We start from the raw sequence: 22325 nt of genomic DNA, 5'->3' as shown, positions 1-22325 counted from the left end.
GTACAAGTAAATCGCTTTTCACCTGGAAGGATTGTTTGGGGCCCTGGATGGTGGGAAGGGAGGAGGTGAAAGGGCAGGTGTTGCACCTCCTGCATTCGCAAGGGAAGGTGCCGTGGGAAGGAGACCAGGTGTTGAGGGTGATGGAAGAGTCGACCAGGGTGTCACGGAGCAAATGGTCCCTTTGGAATGCTGAAAGGGGAGAGGAAGGGAAGAGTCTTCCTTTCCTCGACTTCTCTATTTCTATTTCTGGGGATAAGCTGTCAATCAATATCTACTTTAAGCCCACCGACTCCCACAGCTATCTTGATTACACTTCCTCCCACCCACTTCCTGTAAGGACTCTCTTCCATTCTCCTGGTTTCTCTGTCTCCGTTGCATCTGTTCTGATGATACCAGCTTCCACAGCACTGAGTCCAATATGTCTTCCCTTTTCCTCAACTGAGGATTCCCCTTCACTGTAGTTGACAGGGCCCTCGACTGTGTCTGTACAATTTCCCGCATTTTAGCCCCCACCCCTTCCCCTCCCTTCCAGAACCATGATAGGGTCCCCCTTGTTCTCACCTCCACTCCACCAGCCTCCACGTTCAACATATCATTCTCCGCCATTTCCGCCAACTCCAGCGTGATGCCACCACCAAACACATCTTCCTCTCCCTTTTCAGCATTCCGAAGGGATCGTTCCCTCCGCGACACCCTAGTCGACTCTTCCATCACCCCCAACACCTGGTCTCCTTCCCACAGCACCTTCCCGTGCGAGCGCAGGAGATGCAACACCTGCCCTTTCACCCCCTCCCTTCCCACCATCCAGGGTTCCAAATACTCCTTCCAAGTGAACAGTGATTTACTTGTACTTCTTTCAATTTAGTAGACTGTGTTCGCTGCTCACAATGCGGTCTCCTCTACATTGGGAAGACAAAACGCAGATTGGGTGATCGCTTTGCTGAACCCTCCGTTCAGTCTGCAAGCATGACCCTGACCTTCCGGTCGCTTGTCATTTTAATTCTCTGTCCCACTCCCACTCTGACCCCTCTGTCTTCGGCCTCCTACACTGCTCCAATGAATCTCAATGGAAGGTCGAGGAACAGTACCTCATCTTTCAATTAGGCACTTTGCAACCTTCCGGACTCCAGATTGATTTCAAAATTTCAGATCATAACCACTGCTCCCATTTTTTCGGACAGCAGGAGCTGCTAATAATTCTGCTGTAGCCATTTACAGCTCCTCTAGACCCATCTTTTGTTTCTTTACTTGTTCCATTACCACATTCCTTGCCTTGCACCATCATCCCTTTTGTCATTTAATCACTCCTGCCCTCCACCCTATCACAGACCTTCCCTTTTCTTCTTTTCTCCCTCCCCCCCACCCCCCCCCCGCCACACCCTTTGCCCGGTGCTGTACTTGCTTAAAAACTGTTACATTTTTCACTTAGTCCAGTTCTGACAAAAGGTCATCGATCTGAAACGTCAACTCTGCTTCTTGCTCTGCAGATGCTGCCTGACTTGCTGAGTATTTCTATGATTTTATTTATTGCTGGTGTAGAATCCAAGCTTAAATATGCAGCAGCTTTTTCTAACTGCTAAACTGGGCACATTGTGTTAGCAGTAGCAAATCCTGGGTAATGCAAATGCTAGGAGTCTGGTCATCATAGAATAGAATACAAACACTTTCTTCATCATTATGTCTTTGATATAGCTTGATTGATAGTTCTATATCCAGTTCTATTTCTCAGGTGGGGGTAAATACAAATGGATTTGGCTATATTTTTAGTTTACTTGTTTCAACCATCTAGCTTAATGTTGCAGCAATAAGAACGAACTCCATAGACCTAAGTGCCCATATTACATCCAAATTAAAATCTCTTAAGAATACCAAAACACTGTTATTTGATCTCGGAAAATGGTTTCTGAGGGGGGCGCGGCGTGAAACGAGCGTCCCGAGAGGGGGGCGCGGCGTGAAACGAGCGTCCCGAGAGGGGGGCGCGGCGTGAAACGAGCGTCCCGAGAGGGGGGCGCGGCGTGAAACGAGCGTCCCGAGAGGGGGGCGCGGCGTGAAACGAGCGTCCCGAGAGGGGGGCGCGGCGTGAAACGAGCGTCCCGAGAGGGGGGCGCGGCGTGAAACGAGCGTCCCGAGAGGGGGGCGCGGCGTGAAACGAGCGTCCCGAGAGGGGGGCGCGGCGTGAAACGAGCGTCCCGAGAGGGGGGCGCGGCGTGAAACGAGCGTCCCGAGAGGGGGGCGCGGCGTGAAACGAGCGTCCCGAGAGGGGGGCGCGGCGTGAAACGAGCGTCCGAGAGGTGGGCGCGGCGTGAAACGAGCGTCCGAGAGGTGGGCGCGGCGTGAAACGAGCGTCCGAGAGGTGGGCGGGGCGTGAAACGAGCGTCCGAGAGGTGGGCGCGGCGTGAAAGGAGCGTCCGAGAGGTGGGCGCGGCGTGAAAGGAGAGTCCGAGAGGTGGGCGCGGCGTGAAAGGAGAGTCCGAGAGGTGGGCGCGGCGTGAAACGAGCGTCCGAGAGGTGGGCGCGGCGTGAAAGGAGAGTCCGAGAGGTGGGCGCGGCGTGAAAGGAGAGTCTCGAGAGTGGGAAGAGAGTCTGAGAGGTGAACGCAGTGTAAATCTAAGGCAAGTCATGGCAGCAGAGCTCGCACCCGTGATATGCTCCTCCTGTACTTTGTGGGAGGTCATGGTCACTGCCAGTGTCCCTGGCTACCATGTGTGCAGGGAGTGTGTCCAGCTGCAGCTACGGCTAACCGCATTTCGGAGCTGGATCTGCGGGTGGATTCACAGTGGAGCATCTGTGATGCTGAGATTATTGTGGATAGCACGTTCAGTGAGGTGGTCACACCGCAGATAGAGATTACGCAGGCAGAAAGGAAATGGGTGACCGCCAGGCAGAGTAAAAGGACTAGGCAGGTAGAGCAGGAGTCCCCTGGGTCATCTCCCTCTCCAACAGATATACTGCTTTAAATACTGTTGGGGGAGATGACTTATCAGGGGAAAGCATCAAGAGCCAAGTTCGTGGCACCACGGGTGGCTCTGCTGCACAGGAGGGGAGGAATAAGAGTGGCAGGGCTATATTGATAGCGGATTTAATTGTAAGGGGAACAAATAGGCGTTTCTGCGGCCACAAACGTGACTCCGGGATAGTATGTTGCCTCCCTGGTTCCAGGGTCAAGGATGTCACGGAGCAGCTGCAGGGCATTCTGGAGGGGGAGGGTGAACAGCCAGTAGTCGTGATCCATATTGGTACCAATGACATAAGTGAAAAAAGGGATGAGGTCCTGCAAGGTGAATTTAAGGAGTTAGGAGATAAATTAAAAAGCAGAACTTCAAAGTTAGTGATCTCAGGATTACTACCAGTGCCACGTGCTAGTGAGTATAGGAACAAGAGAATAGACCAGAAGAATGCGTGGCTGCAGGGATTTAGGGTGTGGGAGGGATTTAGATTCCTGGGACATTGGGACCGGTTCGGGGGAAGGTGGGACCTGTACAAGTGGGACGGGTTACACCCGAGCAGGACCGGGACCAATGTCCTTGCGGGGGTGTTGCTAGTGCTGTTGGGGAAGGTTTAAACTAGAATGGCAGGGGGATGGGAACCTGAGCAGGGAGACAGAGGAGGGGGAAACAAGGAGAGAAACAAAAGACAGAAAGGGAAGAAGCAATAGTGGAAGGCAGAGAAAACAAGGGTGAAAAACAAATAGGGCCATAGTGCAAAATAGAACTAAGATGACTAGCAATCTTAAAAAGACAAGTCTAAAGGCATTGTGTTTTAATGCGCGGAGCATTCGCAATAAGGTAGATGAATTAACAGCGCAGATAGATATTAATGGTTATGATATAGTTGCAATTACGGAGACATGGCTGCAGGGTGACCAAGGATGGGAACTGAACATCCAGGGGTATTCAATATTTAGGAAGGACAGGCAAGAAGGGAAAGGAGGTGGGGTAGTTTTGTTAGTAAAGGAGGAAATCAGTGCAATAATGAGGAAGGATATTGGCTCGGAAAATCACGATGTGGAATCTGTATGGGTGGAGCTAAGAAACACCAAGGGGCAGAAAATGTTGGTGGGGGTTGTCCATAGGCCCCCAAACAGTAGTGGAGATGTAGGGGAGGGTATTAAACAGGAAATTAGAGACGCATGCAAGAAAGGTACAACTATAATCATGGGTGACTTTAACATACATACAGATTGGTCAAACCAAATTAGCAATAATACTGTGGGGGGAGGAATTCCTGGAGTGTGTACGTGATGGTTTTCTAGACCAAAACGTTGAGGAACCAAGTAGAGAACAGAAGATCCTAGACTGGGTATTGTGCAATAAGAAAGGATTAATTAACAAGCTTGTTGTGAGGGGTCCCTTAGGGAAGAGCAACCATAACATGATGGAATTCCTCATTAAGATGGAGAGTGAAGTACTTGAATCCGAAACTAGGGTCCTGAATCTAAATAAAGGAAATTATGAAAGTATGAGGTGCGAGTTGGCTATGATAGATTGGGAACTTTACTAAAAGGGATGACGGTGGATAGGCAATGGCTAATATTTAAAGAACGTGTGCAGGAATTACAACAATTATTCATTCCTGTCTGGCGCAAAAATAAAACAGGAAAAACAGCTCAACCTTGGCTTACAAAAGAAATTAGGGATAGTATTAGATCCAAAGAGGAGACATATCAAATTGCCAGAAAAAGCGGCAAGCCTGAGGATGGGGAGCAGTTCAGAATTTAGCAAAGAAGGACAAAGAGATTGATTAAGAGGGGAAATATAGAGTATGAGAGTAAACTAGCAGGGAACATAAAAACTGACTGTAAAAGCTTCTATAAATATGTCAAGAGAAAAAGATCAGTGAAGACAAATGTAGGTCCCTTACAGTCAAAAATGGGGGAAATTATAATGGGGAACAAAGATGGCGGAACAATTAAACACATACTTTGGTTCTGTCTTCACAAAGGAGGACACAAATAACCTCCCAAAAATGTGAGGGAACCAAGGGTCTAGTGAGAGGGAGGAACTGAAAGAAACCAGTATTAGTAAAAAAAAAGTGCTCGGGAAATTAATGGGGCTAAAGGCTGATAAATCCCCAGGGCCTGATTTTCTTCACCCCAGAGTACTAAAGGAAGTGGCCCTGGAAATAGTGGATGCATTGGTGATCATCTTCCAAAATTCTATAGACTCTGGAACAGTTCCTACAGATTGGAGGGTGGCAAATGTAACCCCACTATTTAAAAAAGGAGGGAGAGAAAAAACAGGGAATTACAGACCAGTTAGTCTAACATCAGTAGTGGGGAAAATGCTAGAGTCTATTATAAAAGATGTGATAACAGAACACTTGGAGGGCATTAACGGGATTGGACAAAGTCAGCATGGGTTTATGAAAGGGAAATCATGCTTAACAAATCGACTGGAGTTTTTTTGAGGATGTAACTAGTAGAATAGATAGGGGAGAACCAGTGGATGTGGTGTATTTGGATTTTCAGAAGGTTTTTGATAAGGTCCCACACAACAGGTTAGTGTGCAAAATTAAAGCACTTGGGATTGAGGGGAATATACTGGCATGGACTGAGAATTGGTTGACAGGCAGGAAACAGAGAGTAGGAATAAACGGGTCTTTTTCCGGGTGACAGGCAGTGACTAGGGGGGTACCGCAGGGATCATGCTTGGCCCCCAGCTATTCACAATATACATCGATGATTTGGATGAGGGAACGGAATGTAACATTTCCAAGTTTGCAGACGACACAAAGCTGGGGTGGAATGTGAGCTGTGAGGAGGATGCAAAGAGGCTCCAATGTGATTTAGACAAGTTGGGTGAGTGGGCAAGAACATGGCAGATGCAGTATAACGTGGATAAATGTGAGGTTATCCACTTTGGATGTAAAAACAGAAAGGCAGATTATTATCTGAATGGTGATAGATTGGGAAAAGGGGAGATACGAGACCTGGGTGTCCTTGTACACCAGTCCCTGAAAGCGAGCATTCAGGTGCAGCAAGCAGTTAGGATGGCGAATGGTATGTTGGCCTTCATTGCAAGAGGATTTGAGTACAGAAGCAGGGATGTCTTACTGCAGTTATACAGGGCCTTGGTGAGACCACATCTGGAGTATTGTGTGCAGTTTTGGTCTCCTTATCTGAGGAAGGATGTCCTTGTCATGGAGGGAGTGCAACGAAGGTTTACCAGACTGATTCCTGGGATGGCAGGACTGACGTATGAGGAGAGATTGGGTTGACTACGCCTTTATTCACTAGAGTTTAGAAGAATGAAAGGTGATCCCATTGAAACATATAAAATTCTAACAGGACTAGACAGACTAGATGCAGGGAGGATGTTCCCAATGGCTGGGGAGTCCAGATCCAAAGGTCACAGTCTCAGGATACGGGGTATGCCATTTAGAACCGAGATGAGGAGAAATTTCTTCACTCAGAGGGTGGTAAATCTGTGGAATTCTCTACCACAGAAGGCAGTGGAGGCCAAGTCATTAGATGTATTCAAGAAGGAGGTAGATATATTTCTTAATGCTAAAGGGATCAAGGGATGTGGGGAGAAAGCGGGAACAGGGTACTGAGTTAGACGATCAGCCATGATCATTTTGAATGGCGGAGCAGGCCCGATGGGCCGAATTGCCTACTCTTGCTCCTATTTTTTATGTTTCTATGTTTCAATTGGCTGAGTGGTATCTCGATTTTGAGTCAAAAGGTCAAGGGTCCACTCCAGGACACAATCTACCTTGACACTTCAGTGCAGTCCTGGACTGTTGGGGAAGCTTTTAATGAGATGTTAAATCAATACCATCTGCCCTCTCAGGTGGATGTAAAAGATCCACGGCACTATTCTAGAGGGCTAGAATATGAAAAGAAAGAGGTTTTGCTACAGCCATACAAAGTGCTGGTTAGACCAAATCTGGAGTGCTGTATACAGTTCTGGGCACTGCACCTTAGGAAGGATATATCGGCCATGGAAGGAGTGCACAGATTCACCAGAATGTTACCAGGCTCTAAGGGTTAAATTATGAGGAAAGATTACATAAACTAGACTTGTATTCCCTGGAATATAGAAGGTTAAAGGACGATATGATTGAGGTTTTTAGGATTTTGAAAGGAATCGATAGGGTAGATAGAGGGAAACCTTTTCTGGTGGTGAGGGAGTCTAGGACAAGGGGACATAACCTTAAAATCAGAGCCAGGGCATTCAGGAGACAAGTTAGGAAACACTTCTTCATGTAAAGGGTTTAGAAGTGTGGAACTCTCTTCCAGAAACAGTAGATGCTAGCTCAATGAATAATTTTAAATCTGAGATCGATAGATTTTTGCTAGCCAAGGCTATCAAGGGAGATGGGGCCAAGGCGAGTAAATGGAGTTAGGATACAGATTAGCCACGATCTCAATGAATGGCAGAACAGGCTCGAGGGGTTGATTGGCCTAGTCCTGTTCCTATATTCCTATTCGAAAATCAGGGGAGTTCTCCCTAATTTATCTCATTGCTGTTGTGGAACCTTGCTGTGCGCAAATTGGCTGCAGTGTTTGCCTACATTACAACAGTGACTACACTTCAAAAGCAGTTAATTGGCTATGAAGTGCTTTGGGATGCTCTGAGGACATGAAAGGCACTATATCTTTCTATCTTTCCATATTACTCTTAATCTGCTGGTTTACTTTGTTTCTGCCTAATTTTATGTTATAATGTTAAATACAACTTGAAATATACCATCCATCAACATGGAGTAATCAGGAATGTATGGTTTGCATCCCGTACATCTTTTCAGTGAGAGCCCAGAAAAAAGATAATTGTTAATCCTGCTAACCCATTCACTCAACACAAGTTGTGCATGAATTCCAGTTTATGGGAGGCACGGGCCTGCCTACGGAAACGGTCTTGTTGTGAGAATGAATATTAAAGTTCCGGAAAAAGCCCAAATTCTAGTAACATTCATCACAAGTTCAAACATAGCTAAAGCCTATTTAACTGAAATAAACTAGAAATGTGGACATGTACTGAGCAATGTTTGTGATTCCTCAAAAAAAAACTTATAATCGAATATATAGTATCACAATTCTTAGTTTGCAGCATTTTTCAAACAAATTTAAAAAAATAGCATCCCCTGCAACAAATATCCTTATTCCAGCAAAGCTCCCATGGTCTGGATTTTTATGGTTGATTCTGTTTATTTAGAAAGTAAAATCCTTCTAGAGAGTGGTCCAAGTGAAATTCCTGGTTATGCAATACAGATGCACATCTATGAATGCTTAAAGCCTGGAAAAGCAAACTGAGATTAACAATTTCCGGCAGACAATTAGAAGTCAATAATTAACAGTGACAACCACTGGTAAAATGCTCAGTGTGGATAACAACTTAAAGTTTCATCGAAAGATTAGATTATAACACACTCCTGTTTCAGTAATAGCAATCTTTTTAAAAGAATAAAACAAAAACTCAACAAGTACTTCTGAAAATTAACAGCATAATCAAATAGTGACAATGTAGATTGACGAAATCAGGGACAATCTCACGTTAATGCTACAACAACGTGTTCAGACTGCCTCACTGAAATTTGAGGCCACTTGGTGACCAATCAGATCATATGATAGCGATAAGTACAGCTGGATCACTTCAGATGTTATTATAATACTCTGATCCAGCAGAATATTTAACAATATTTGAATATAATGCATTAGTTTCCTTACAAAGAATAAAATGATATTCATCTCTTACCTTTTCCTTCACCAGGCGACCCAATAGCTTTTCATTTGGAGTGCTGAAAAGTAAATGTAATAATATGATCACAATCTTAATTTACCATTATAACTTTGTAACCATTAATGGAGCAAAATCAATATTTACCATCTCTAATTTTAATATCACCCATCTTTAGGATTGTATTATTCTAGGAATAAAATTAGAAAATCTGTCCTGCTAACTAGTTACTAACATCACAAATATCTTGTTCTTCCAATAATTTCTTGGTAGATGTAATTGGTTTATCTTTGAACTAATGGAATAATTTAGTTGGCATTAAGTTGCCATGCTGAGAAGATACAGTGACTAGCTATGCTAAGGATTATTCAATGACTGCCTTGTAAAAAACATAATCAAAGTAATTGTTTTAGTTTCTGAGGCAGCTAATTTCTCAGTTAAACCACCATCTACAGTGCCATTAATACATGTTAAGTTCTTACCATGAATCAACTTAAAGGGAAAACTAGCTTAATTCTTATCTTTACCTCAAATCCTCTTCATCACCCATCTCCACACCAGCTTCTTTCAGCATGGCCACAGCTTCCGGAAATTCCAGCCTCAAAGATGGTTCCAAGAACTTAAAGGGTTCACAGGGGTACTGCTTACCTATTGTTTGAATCTCAGTCTGATACCTGTTCAGTTTTAAAAATGTAATAAATCAATGCTTTACTATTATTTTACACAGTTTTAGACTACAGTTAAGTGTATTTACTTTTTCAATGAGTTATTAGCTTTTTGTTATTGTTGTTACTCGTTGTCGCTGTTAGAGGAAGCAAAGTCTAAACTATAAAATGCTGTTCAATTTTTATGAACTTTTAACAATGCCTGGTCAAATGTCTACAACACATTGAATGTAATGAAAAGTCCCAATTTATTTTTGTCTAATTTTTTGGTGAGTTTTGTACTCATGTAAATTTTACAGGGACCAAAACAATTTCCATTATCAGCATCCAATTACTCTCAGACCAAGTACAGCATGGATTATACACAGGATAAAGCTCCTTTATCCTTTAAAAATAGGTGTTTGTCAAGGGGACAACATACTGGCAGAAATTGAGATTATGCAAATACAGTAATTTTAAACCGTTTTAATATCCAGCATCTAGAAAAGGGAAAGTGATGTATTAAGATTTTATGGAGCTGAATTTCTTTACAATGGGCCGGGTTTTGCTAAAAAAAAACGGTGTCGGAACAATGCATGCCATTATTAATGCGCAATTCGGCCAGCAACTTGTGGCGAGGAAGCGATACCACGTGAACTGCAAATTGCCACAAGTTGCTGGCTGATACGTGCCGCTCTGCCATTAGCTTCGCCAAAACGACATCTTGTCCTTCACCTCCCAATGATTTTCATGAAGTTGCTGCATTTTCACATTAATTGGCCATAAAACTCGCCACAGAAAGTTAAGTCTTGTAATTGACAGTGTAAGCACCCTTTTAACAATGTGATAATTGTTAATGGCTGCTAATCAACTTCTCTTGCCCAGAAAATTAACAATTATAAATGTGGAATCTCAGATTGTGAATTGTTTTCAGAGATTTAAAAAATGATAAATTTAATGTTTTTTTCTTACTTTTCCTTTGTCTCTTTTTCTCTCTCAATCCAATCTTACTTTCCCTCTTTGTACCTGATTTGACATTGACTTCACTCATTCTAATTCACCCTCCTTTTCAGTCCTTCCTCTTTATTACTCAATCCTTAAATCTCATTGGTTAAGGAGATACACTGTTTGTCCTGTTGCCCTCACTGCGCTGTTATCAGCTTGCACTGCCAGCAACTTTGTGGGCAAAATTTTTTAAAACCTAAACGTACACAAACAAGTCGAACTAACAGATCACACCGCGAGTTGCACCGCTCCAGCAAAATCTGGCCCATTATGTACGGTGAAAGTGAACAAAAGACGTCACTTGTATTTCTTGGATTGTAATTGCAACTCAATTTCAGCCGCAGTAAAGAAAGAATGTACTTGTAGTTACATAGTACCTTTCGCATCCGTCGGACGTCCCAAATTGCTTCAAAGCTAATGAATTACTTTTGAAGCATAGTCACTGGTTGTTATGTAAGCAAACATGGCAGCCAATTTGCACATAGCAAGGTCCCACAAAAAACAATGGATGCATGACTAGTTAATCTGTTTTCCGTAACATCACCAGTCTCCATCCCTACCTCAGCTCATCTGCTGCTGAAACCTGCATCCATGCCTTTGTTAACTCTAGACTCGAATATTCCAATGCTCTCCTGACCGGCCTTTTTCACCTTGCACCCTCCGTAGACTTGAGCTCACCCAAAACTCTGCTGCTTGCGCCAAGTCCTGTTCACCCATTACCAATGTGCTCGTTGACCTACATTGGCTCCCAGTCGACAACGCCTCGATTTTAAAATTCTCATCCTTGTTTTCAAATCGCTCCATGGCCTCCCTACCTCTGTAACCTCCTCCAGCTCTACAACCCTCCGAGATTTCTGCGCTACTCCAATTCTGGCCTATTGCGCACCCCCGATTTTCATCACTCCATCGTTGCCGGCCGTGCCTTCAGCAGCTTAAGTCCCAAAGCTCTAGAATTCTCTCCCTAAACCTCTCCAACTCTCTACTACTCTCCTCCTTTAAGACGCTTCTTAAAACCTAACTCTATTACAAAGCTTTTGGTCATCAGTCCTAATATTTCCTTATGTGGTTCGGTGTCAAATTTTGTTTGATAACGCTCCTGCAAAATGCCTTGGGACGTTTTACTATGTTAAAGGCGCTATGTAATTGCAAGTTGTTGTTGTTGGTCGAGGGGTAAGTGTTGGCCGAGGACACTGAAGAATTCTCTCGCTGTTTCTCAAACAGTGCTATGGGATCTATTACATCCATTCTAAAAAGGCAGATGAGACCTTGATTTAATGTCTCATCCAAAACACAGCACCTCTGACAATGGGGCAGTCCCTCGGTACTGCACTGAAATGTGAGCCGAGATTATGTACACAAGTCCCTGAATTGGGACTTGAAGCTACGGCCTACTGACCGAAAGGCAAGCGTGTTACCACCGAGTAATTCAATAAAGTTAGAATGCAACATTACATTCAAGTATACCGCATCATGTACGCACATTACTAAACATTCAGACAAACACATTTCCCCTGCAAGCATTCAAATTATGCTTTCATCCTCCCATGTAATAACCTCAAGAAAGATGAAAAAAACTGCAAACACGAGAAGAAATAAAGCGACTAGATGTAGTCTAAAGTTACTTTACCTATCTCTCAAACCCTTGAAAATCTGTACCAGAGTTTCAGCAATTTCAGTCACCACCTCATGATAGTGGTAATTGAATGCCATCTCAATATCCAGCCCAACAAACTCAGTCAGGTGGCGATGTGTGTTGGAGTCCTCAGCTCGGAACACTGTAAAAAAAAATGGTAAACTTAATATGTAGTCATTTTCTAAAATTCAAAATATATGAATGGATAGTATTACAACAAAATGGACTGTTAAGCTTTGTCTAAAAAAAAGGAATTTGAATTACTCCAAAATGGTAACATTAAAACTGGGAAGGCAGACAATTATGAAGAGAATATGGTACATCTGCATGCCTTTAAAAGAGTGTGGGTGATTGCGCCAGTGCAGTTGTAAACCCAAAATAAACTCAGTTTCAGAACCTTTCAATAATTTGCATCAGGACTGCTGTTATTGAGTGATGACAGCAAAACTACTTCCTTGATCTACATAATGTAAAAAAGGGCTGAATGGCCAACTCCTGCTCCTATTTTCTATGTTTCTATCCTAGTTTGTAGGAGGACAGGAGGATTGCAAATATTACAGCCCTTTTCAAAAAATGGGAGAGGGATAAACCCGGCAATTATAGACCAAGTCAGCCTGACCTCGGTGGTGGGGAAACTTTTAGAGACAATAACCCAGGAAAAAATTAATTGGTATTTGGAAAAGTATGGGCTAATAAATGGATTTATTAAGGGAAAACAGTGTTTGACGAACTTGATTTGAGTTCTTTGATGAAGTAACGGAGAGGGTTGATGTGTAGTTGATGTATATATGGACTTTCAAAAGGCATTTGATAAAGTGCCACATAATAGACTTGTCAGCAAAATTAAAACCCTTGGGATTAAAGGGACAGTGGCAGCGTGGATACAAAATTGGCTAGAGAACAGAAAGCAGAAAGTAGTGGTGAACGGTTGTTTTTCAGACTGGAGGGAAATATACAGTGGTGTTCCCCATGGGTCAGTATTAGGTCCATTATATATATATTAATGACCTGGATTTGGGTATTGATGGTATAATTTCAAAGTTTGCAAATGACACGAAACTCGGAAATGTAGTAAACAATGTGGAGGATAGTAACAGTCTTCAGGAGGACACACAGACAGACTGCTGAAATGGGCAGACACATGGCAGATGAAATTTAACGCAGAGAAGTGTGAAATGATGCATTTTGGTAGGAAGAATGAGGAGAGGCAATATAAACTAAATGGTACAATTTTAAAGGGGGTGCAGGAACAGAGAGACCTGGGAGAGCACATACACAAACCTTTGTAGGTGGCAGGACAAGTTGAGAAGGCTGATAAAATGTATATGGGATCCTCGGCTTTATTAATAGAGGCATAGAGTACAAATGCAAGGAAGTTATTGCTGAACATTTATAAAACACTGGTTAGACCTCAGCTGGAGTATGGTGTTCAACTCTGGCCACCATACTTTAGGAAGGATGTCACGGCCTTAGAAAGGGAAAGGAGATTTACTAGAATGGTACCAGGGATGAGGGACTTCAGTGGAGAGATTGGAGAAGCTGGGGTTGTTCCTGGTTAGGGGAAGATTTGATAGAGGTGTTCAAAATCATAAACGGCTTTGATAGAGGAAAAACTGCTTCCAGCGGCAGAGGGGTCGGTAACCAGAGGACACAGATTTAAGGTGATCAGCAAAAGAGCCAGAGGTGACACAGGGAGACATTTTTTTTAATGCAGCAAGCTGTAATGATCTGGAATGCACTGTCTGAAAGGGTGTTGGAAGCAGACTCAACAGTAACTTTCAAAAGGAAATTAGATAAATACTTGAAGGAAAAAATTTTACAGGGCTATGGGGAAAGAGCAGGGGAATGGGACTAATTGGATAGCTCGTTCAAAGAGCCAGAACAGGCACAATGGGCCGAATGGCCTCCTCTTGTGCTATACCTATTATGATACTATGAACATACTGAATCTGTCTGAAAATACTGAATCAGTGGATAATATACAAAGATAGCGATCATTTTTCAACAGTGAAACGGCTTGGTTTTAAACTGTTTTATGCTATCTATAAATGTGCAGCACCAGCAATAAGATCCTCCAACCCAACCCAATCCCCTTCCTTAATTATAACATTTAAAAGGACGGGGAGTACAGAAAAATAAGACTTACCGGGTCCAATGCAAAACACTTTGTCAAAGTCAGCGCAAATACACATCTGCTTGTAAAGCTGTGGTGACTGAGCCAGGTAAGCACTGGTTTTAAAATAAGTCACAGTAAACACATTGGCCCCTCCTTCGCTGGCAGCTGCAAGAAAAATCAGTAATTTTTCAATTCCCACAATTGGCCATTTACTTCTCTATAATCATGATTAATAATTTTTAAATAAAAACAGGCTTCTATTAACATTTTCTATCCTTACACATCTGTTTGGGGATTCACTTTAGGTTCCATTTGGGCTGTCATGTAACTTAACATCGACAGAGCCACCTACAGATGCAGTACCGTTCGAATTCAGAGACCACTCACCGCTGTTAATACATAGAAACATAGAAAGGTTACAGCACGGAAGGAGGCCATTCAGCCCATCGATTCTGTGCCGGCTCTATACAAGAACAATCCAGCTAGTCCCACTCCCCTGCCCTATCCCCGTTATCCTGCAAATTTTTTCCTTTCAAGTACTTATCCAATTCCCTTTTGAAGGCCATGATTGAATCTGCCTCCATCACCTCCTGCGTCAGTGCATTCCAGATCCTAACCACTCACTGTGTAAAAAAAGTTTTTCCTCATGTCATCTTTGGTTCTTTTGCCAATCACCTTAAATCTTTGTCCTCTGGTTCTTGACCCTTCCGCCAACGGGAACAGTTTTTCCTCTATAAACTCTGTCTAGACCCTTCATGATTTTGAATACATCTATTAAATCTCCTCGCAATCGTCTCTGTTCCAAGGAGAACAACTCCAGCCTCTCCAGTCTAACCATGTACCTGAAGTCCCTCATCCCTGGAATTATTCTAGTAAATATTATAGATATTTATACATAAATAGGGAGATATTTAGATGATTAGATATTGCATACATCAGATTACTAAAACACATTTGACTATATTAAAATAATGAACCATATCATGGTTGCCATGTCAGATTAAGGATTTAAGGGCTGATTTTATGGTGATGCACTTACAACTCTGGTATGCAGAGGAAATGGGGGTGGGAGATTGCATGAGAAGGCTTCAAGCCAATTCTGCCCAGGGTTGTGTTGCCTGTTATTTTCTGGTCAGGTTGCTCTCCTAGTGTGCTAAGGCCTCACTAAGGGTTTAAAAATCATGCAAATGAGCAGAGCTTCCCTCTCCCACAAATTCTGTGTTTCACAAGTCATTGCTGAATGAATATTTTTAACAGGAGCATTGCAAACTCACTTCCTGCCTTTTGCTCTGCGCAAATTGGCTGGCATGTTTCTCCAGATTAAAACAATGCATACACTCTAAAGGTATTTCATTGGCTGTGAAAGGCTCTACATAAATGCAATGTTTATTCTTTCTTCTTTGAAAGTTTCTTAATGTTATGTTTAGCCGATTTGAGAGGCTGTGAGTTGGTACTTCTTTTTGCTTTGCTTTTGTTTCATTTAGTTTGTCATATTTTTGCAAGGGGGATTTTGCTCATAATTTTTATACTTTTTGTATTGTTTGAATTTCTTTCATCTTTCATATCCTATCACTGAAGGGGGTTATACTCTCAATTCAAACACCCCATGCAACAACTTGCATTTACATTGCGACTTTAACTTAATTAAACGTCCCAAGGCACTTCACAGAAGCATGATCAAACTAAATTTGACACTGAGCCACATAAGGAGATATTAGGACAAGTGACCAAAAGCTTGGTCGAAGAGGTAGGTTATAAGGAGGGTCTTAAAGGAGGAGAGAGAGGTAGAGGGGTTTAGGAGTGGGATTCTAGAGCTTATTTCTAGAGGTCATTTCTCTTGCATTCAGGGAGCTGGAGCATGAAGATTTCTATAGGGATGCACAGAGGTAGGCGCATCTGCATCAGAGGTGGCCCGACCGATTTGCTTTCACCCAAGGAGATGGGTCAATAGACCCCACCACACAGTTACTTGGCATGTCCGAGGAACTCTACCTTCGCTGCTCACGCTTCATCAGGGAACTTAGCCATTGCCTGCAGTCCAACCTGCAAACTTCACCCATGACTGGAACAGCCTATGGCGATGAGTAACTACTGCCATGAACTTCTACACAACTACCTCAAGTAACGTAGTCCGATCTGCTAATCTGCAGTGCATCATTGCGTATATCAGATCATTTACCAGGCCTATTGACCATCATTTTTCCCGAAGAAAAGCAACCAGCAATGGGAGAAGCCTCCTCACTTACCACTGTACCCAGAGCAGAAAATTGACCCTAAAGAGATTTCATGTTTAACCTCTAGAACAGGCTGGACAACAGGGGGCAGTGTTGTACAAGCCGAATAAGCCACAGAGCAGCAATAAAGTGCAAAACCAAGTCCAAGCAACAAATGGGTTACTGAAACAACAAATTTGTTTTTTTTTGGCAAAGGTTTTACACGATCCATACTGGACAAGAAAATGGATCAAAACTACATACTAATATGTTTAAATACTGATGTTCATGATCTCTATAAATTTAAATATGATACATCACAGAAATGGCTGGGTGGAAAATAAAACTGCAAATAGACCACTGGCACACATCATACCACTGATTGGGAGATATGATCATCCAGGTCAATCTATTAACATCGCTCCAAATTTACTGTAGGTCTTTTTTTAAAAAAAAACTTTTATTTCTTCCAGGTTTAGAAAAGTTAGGTTTACCTATGCAAACAAAGTATTAAACTGAGTATTTACCAAATTATGAACCTTTGTTTAGTATTAATATACAGGTTTACATAATAAATGCATCACTAGGTGTCACTTTTAATCATACTAGATTAAATGTTTCAAGGACTTTTTTTCTTTAGATGTGAACATAATTTTTGTTAGTACAGCATTTTTAAAATTTCCCATTCCCATTTTTCAATTGAAACATAGCTAATCATATTGCATACATTTTAATTTTCCTCATCAAAAATATCATAATGAATATAATACACTGAATCTTTGGTTATGATGAATACAGTCATTGCAACACATTAGAAATGGACAGAAATACAAAATGCACCATCTCCTTAGGTCCTGCATGTCACAATCATTCCTTGTCCAAGAAGGCAGGCAAATAACATTCTCCCATGTCTCAACATGGACTTACTGAAAATTCATGCTATGTTTTATGTTTTCTAAAATTTATGCTTTCTGTAACAGGACATTCTGTATAATATCGGATCACAAGTTTTATACATGTTTTTTGCACAACAGTTTGCAAATTCTCATTTCTTCACAGATCATTTTTAAAATTAATATAAAATGGTTATTTGAAACAGCAGTTTCAATTTTACAAATTTATTAACACAACCTTTTTCAAACTGTTCAGAAAAATAATGCCAGTGGGTGTCATTTGGAATTTAAAAAGTTGCAAAAGAAAAGTTGTACTCGATAGAATCATAGAATCTTAAACCAGCTTTTTCCCCATAAACCTGCACATTAGTCCTCTTCAAGTAAGTGTCCAATTGCCTTTTGAAAGTTCCTATGGAATCTGCTTCAACCACCCTTTCAGGTCATGCGTTCCACATCTTAACAACCCTCTGTGTGAAAAAAATTCCCCTAATTTCCCCTCTAATTCTTTTGTCAATTATTTTAAATCTATGACCTCTGGTTACTGACCCACTTGCCAGTTTCTCCCTATTTGCTCAATCAAAACCCCTCATTATTTTGAATACCTCTATTAGGTCTTCCTGAACTTCCTCTGCATGAAGGAGGACAATCCCAGCTTCTCCAATCTCTCCAAATAATTGAAGTCCCTTAGTCCTGGTATCACTCTGGTAAACCTCCTCTGTACTCTCCCCAAGGCCTTAACATCCTTCCTAAAGTGTGGTGTCCAGAATTGTACACAATACTCTAGTTAGTTGAGGGTTAACCAGTGATTTGTAAAGGTTTAGCATGACTTCCTTGTTTTTGTATACAATGCCCCTATTTACAAAGCCAAGTATCCCATACGTGGTTAGCTTTATAAACTGACTGCAGTTAATACGATCAGAAAAGTAAAATTTTGCATGGTGTTTTAAGCTTCATAAAACCACAAATCAGCAGGGTTTCCAAATGTATATGAAACTTTGCATACATAGGGGGAGCCAAACTAAGCTCAAATGTTACCAGACAGGGCCAGTGGTGTACGGTGACTGAAAGCGTCAAATTGTTTTTATTATTACAGGATTCTAGAATGTTTACTGGTATTTTGGGATCACATTCCACAATTCTGTCCATTTTTCTGTCAAAAGCACAGGCCATTGCCTCATCAACAAATTACTGACAATGCATAGATACAATATGTTTGCAAATTACTTTTATTCTTGCATCTTTACAATGTAGCATGTTCTAATTATTAATACAATTTCTTTGTATATCATGATGTATACAGCGGAGACATTTATGATTAGATCACAAGAGAGAAAAAAAAATTCATGTACCTGAGATAATTTTTGGAGTCTGGACTTCTATAAATTCCTTTTTGATTAGTGTTTCCCGGAACAGTTGGCATACACCAGACTGCAGACGAAAGATGGATTGACTGGTCATCGTCTGCAATAAAGTGAATGAGGTAAGGAGGCAAGTTTGTTGTACGAGTGCTGATTTTAATGGATACAGTTGAGCTTTTAAAAAAATTTCAAGACCCATACCTAATCATTTAGGTTCATAACCAGATTTATTTTCCTCAGGTTTTAATACAAATATGATCAAATATTTTCTCAGAGAATCTTACTAAATTAGCCAGTTTAATAATTTGTCATCTGTAAACTTGCCGCCTTGCTAATCTCTAAATTGTTGGTAATTTTTTTAAAACAAAAAGTAGCTAGTGTTACTGACTTAACAGTTTCTGGCCAATTAGGAAGGGCAAAATCCATGAAACTACATTTAAAAAAAATCTCAGACCTAACTACAACTGTAATGAACACAACAAGTTAGTCTGAGAAGCAAAACTGATAATTTAATTTTTTTTGCCCATTTTTGAACTTCCACCTCTCTTCAGGCACTCAAGATGGTCGCTATTTCCAACCAAGGAATTAGGCAGACAGTCTTACTTTTCTCCAGATGTCCACCAGTTAGGTTTGTGACAGTGCAATAGTTTGAGTCAGCCACTGTTTTCCTATCCTCCCATCCAGGCGGGGAAAACCTGGCTGTGCTCAGTGCATCCCCAATGCTCCAAAAGATTAAAAACTCACCCACTGGAGAATTGTGGGTCAAATTTTGTCTTACCACCATACAACAAACATGTCAGGACATTAGCGGATGCCTTATTAAGGTGTCTAAGTGAAAAGTATAATTGTAATAAACATGACGTATTCATATACTGGTCTATGAAACATGAAAGTTTCACACTTCTAATCACTGACGTACATAATTACAGTAGGTAAAATATGCATGGTTTCCTTTCTTAACCACACAAACCCCAGTTGTCACTGAGTTAATGAAAACACACAGTTTCACTACTCAACAATTAAGCAGAAAAAATGAACACATATGACATATGATCCTGGTACAAGCTATCCTACTATACATAATATGTTTTGGCTTCCTCAAGCCATACAGTGACAGTACCATCATGTACTTAATGTTAACTATTTATCTATGAGTAGAACCTTTTAATGCTCCCCCCTTTCATTTTTTTCTGGAAAAGAGTAAAGTTCAGAGAGATAAAGAGGGCTTGGGCTCAAATTAATTGGGCAGAAAAGTCAGCAAATAAAACACTTTGCAGTAGAGAATCTTCAAATATGAGATGAAGGTAGTACAAAATGGGTACATTCCTATTAGGCAAAAAAGAAGTACATCAAAGAATAGAGTTCCACAAATAAAAATAAAAACTTAAAAGGGAAGCACATGATAAAACCAGGGCTAACAACACTAAAGAAAATCATGAATAGAGAAAGTATAATGGAGAGATGAAAAGGGAAATGAGAAGGGAATATAAAAGGAAATAGAAAAGAAATTGTTAGAGCAGTAGGACTACTCAGTGATGACGGAGGGAGTCTACTTGTGGAGGAGGGGGTATGGTTGAAATATTAAATAAATATTTTGCCACAGTTTTTATAAATTATGGTGAATGAGAATGGAGGTTTACTGGAGAAAGATATGGAACAATTGTTAGCGATACTACTGAAAAGGAAGTGATTCCGAAAAAATTAACAGAACTCAAAAGTTGACAAGCCATCGGGCTCTTATGGTATGCATGCTAGGCTGTTGAAGGAAGTCAGAGAGGAGATAGCAGTGCAGATATTAGCACTGTAAACTGCATGGTTCAGTGATAACCCTCCACACTTTAGGTGAAGCACCTGTTTTCTGCTTCCAAATAACCATGCAGATGAAGTTAAGAACTCAAAAGTGTGGCAATCACAAGTGAAAACCCACATCTCGCCACTCCATGGTTCCATACATTGGTACTGTACCACCACAATGCCTTGCTCTGGAGTTTTAAAAAAATATGAATTACACAGTTTAATTAATTTTTCTTATTCTATTTGAAACCAAGTGGAATGGCTCATCTGGGTGAAAAGAGTCAATGTGAGTTAGCCAAAAGTCCAAATGTACTGAGCATTTTATAAAATCCAATTTATAGTCAAATTGGATTTTAAAAAATGATTCAATGTGGTTAATTTGGACTACCTATTGAAGGAGCAATTTCTGATTCAAATTAGTGCAATAAATACAGGATAACATTTGTTTACTTACTAGAGTATGACCAAAATTTAGAAATACCTCGAGGCATTTGTACTTTATTCTGTTTTGACGAAAATGTTGTGGTGGCTTTTTCAGTGCACAAAAGCTGTAGGATTCACTTTTTCTTTAAAATTTAGTGACTAATAGTGACCAAATGTAAATTATAACTATAACAAATGTCACAATATTTTTAGTTTGAAAAATTGTTGACCAGAAAATGAATGCCAGCAAACCTATCAGAATAAGGAAAGGAGATCCACAAATGAGTAAGAAAATTAAAACAAATTATTTTTGTCAATGTACAATGGTTACATAACATCTTTGTTGTTTCAAATCAAGAGGAATGTTTCCTTTATTCACTTTACGTGAGGCTGAAATGAGTCTCCAAGTTAGGGCAATATTGGTAATGGCAAGTACAAATGAAAATAAAATCATATTTCAAATAAATAACATTTATATAGTACAGTATCATGTCAAAACCATCTCAACCTGTTTCACACAATTAATTACTTTTTGGAGTGCAGTAATCGTTATGTAGGCAAAACGTAGCAGCCATCCTGCACCACCTACATCCTACAAACAACAATGAGATGAAGAACTACTCAATCTGTTTTTATTTTGGGCAATATTAATTTAGGAAAAAATGTTGGCCAGGAAATTGTGAAAACTCTCTAGTCTTCTACACAGTGTCATTCGATCTTAACCATCCACCTGAACAGGCTGACGGAATCTTTGTTTAACCTCTCCTCTGAAGACAATGCCGTAGCCCCTTATGTCGACACTGGAGTATCGGCTTACATTATGCTCTTAAGTACTAGTGTGGAGCACATACCCACAACTTTCTATCCAGAGGGAAATTCAGCCAGAAATGAAACATATTTCTTACTTGCTTTCAGTGTGAGTTCTAGCCAAAAGTCCAAATGTACTGAGGATGCCAATGGTCAAATTAGATTTTATAAAATGATTCTGTGTGTTTAATTTGGACTACCTATTAAAGAAGCAATTTCTGATTCAAAAATTTTTTGAAGACTTCTTACTAAATATCACCACATATTTACATACACACTAAATATTTACAAAGTGTATCCTAATAGCATCTGGGAAGAACATAACTACTGCAGCAATCTTGTCTATATTTTGATTCCTTGAATCCTATACTGAATTCCAGAAAAACTGAACAGGCAAAAAAGAATCAGATTCCAAACAGTAAGCATCTGAAATCTATATGACAAGCTGCAAGTGCGATATAATTGCCATTAAGCTAACAGTACCATACTTATGGTCTAACAACTACTCTTCTTTCCATAGACAGTAGCCAGCTAACATGGAAAAATTTACATTTGTAAGCATGTTATCAAGTCACAAAATTAAATATTCATTTATACTCATCAATTTTCAGAAGGCCTGTGATAAAGTCCCACATAAGAGGTTAGTGTGCAAAATTAAAGCACATGGGATTGAGGGTAAATATACTGGCATGGATTGAGAATTGGTTAACAGACAGGAAACAGAGAGTAGGAATAAATGGGTCTTTTACGGGGTGGCTGGC

General features: G+C 40.8%; 1 protein-coding gene across 1 annotated transcript in view; it reads right to left on the bottom strand.

The window, feature by feature from the left end:
* dars1 (aspartyl-tRNA synthetase 1) overlaps nucleotides 1-22325 on the bottom strand; it is a 73039-nt gene that overhangs the window by 9000 nt on the left and 41714 nt on the right. Inside the window, exons 10-14 of the mRNA XM_067987215.1 lie at nucleotides 18532-18643; nucleotides 14107-14241; nucleotides 11955-12102; nucleotides 9206-9352; nucleotides 8697-8739 (exon numbers count right to left, since the gene is read on the bottom strand). Of these exons, the coding sequence (XP_067843316.1) occupies nucleotides 8697-8739; nucleotides 9206-9352; nucleotides 11955-12102; nucleotides 14107-14241; nucleotides 18532-18643 (585 nt within the window). The remainder of the gene's footprint in view (nucleotides 1-8696; nucleotides 8740-9205; nucleotides 9353-11954; nucleotides 12103-14106; nucleotides 14242-18531; nucleotides 18644-22325) is intronic.

Source organism: Heptranchias perlo, chromosome 7, assembly GCF_035084215.1.
Source record: "Heptranchias perlo isolate sHepPer1 chromosome 7, sHepPer1.hap1, whole genome shotgun sequence".
Classification (NCBI taxonomy): Eukaryota; Metazoa; Chordata; class Chondrichthyes; order Hexanchiformes; family Hexanchidae; genus Heptranchias; species Heptranchias perlo.
The sequence above is the reverse complement of the archived record's forward strand: the minus strand, read 5'-3'. Positions and strand labels throughout refer to the sequence as shown.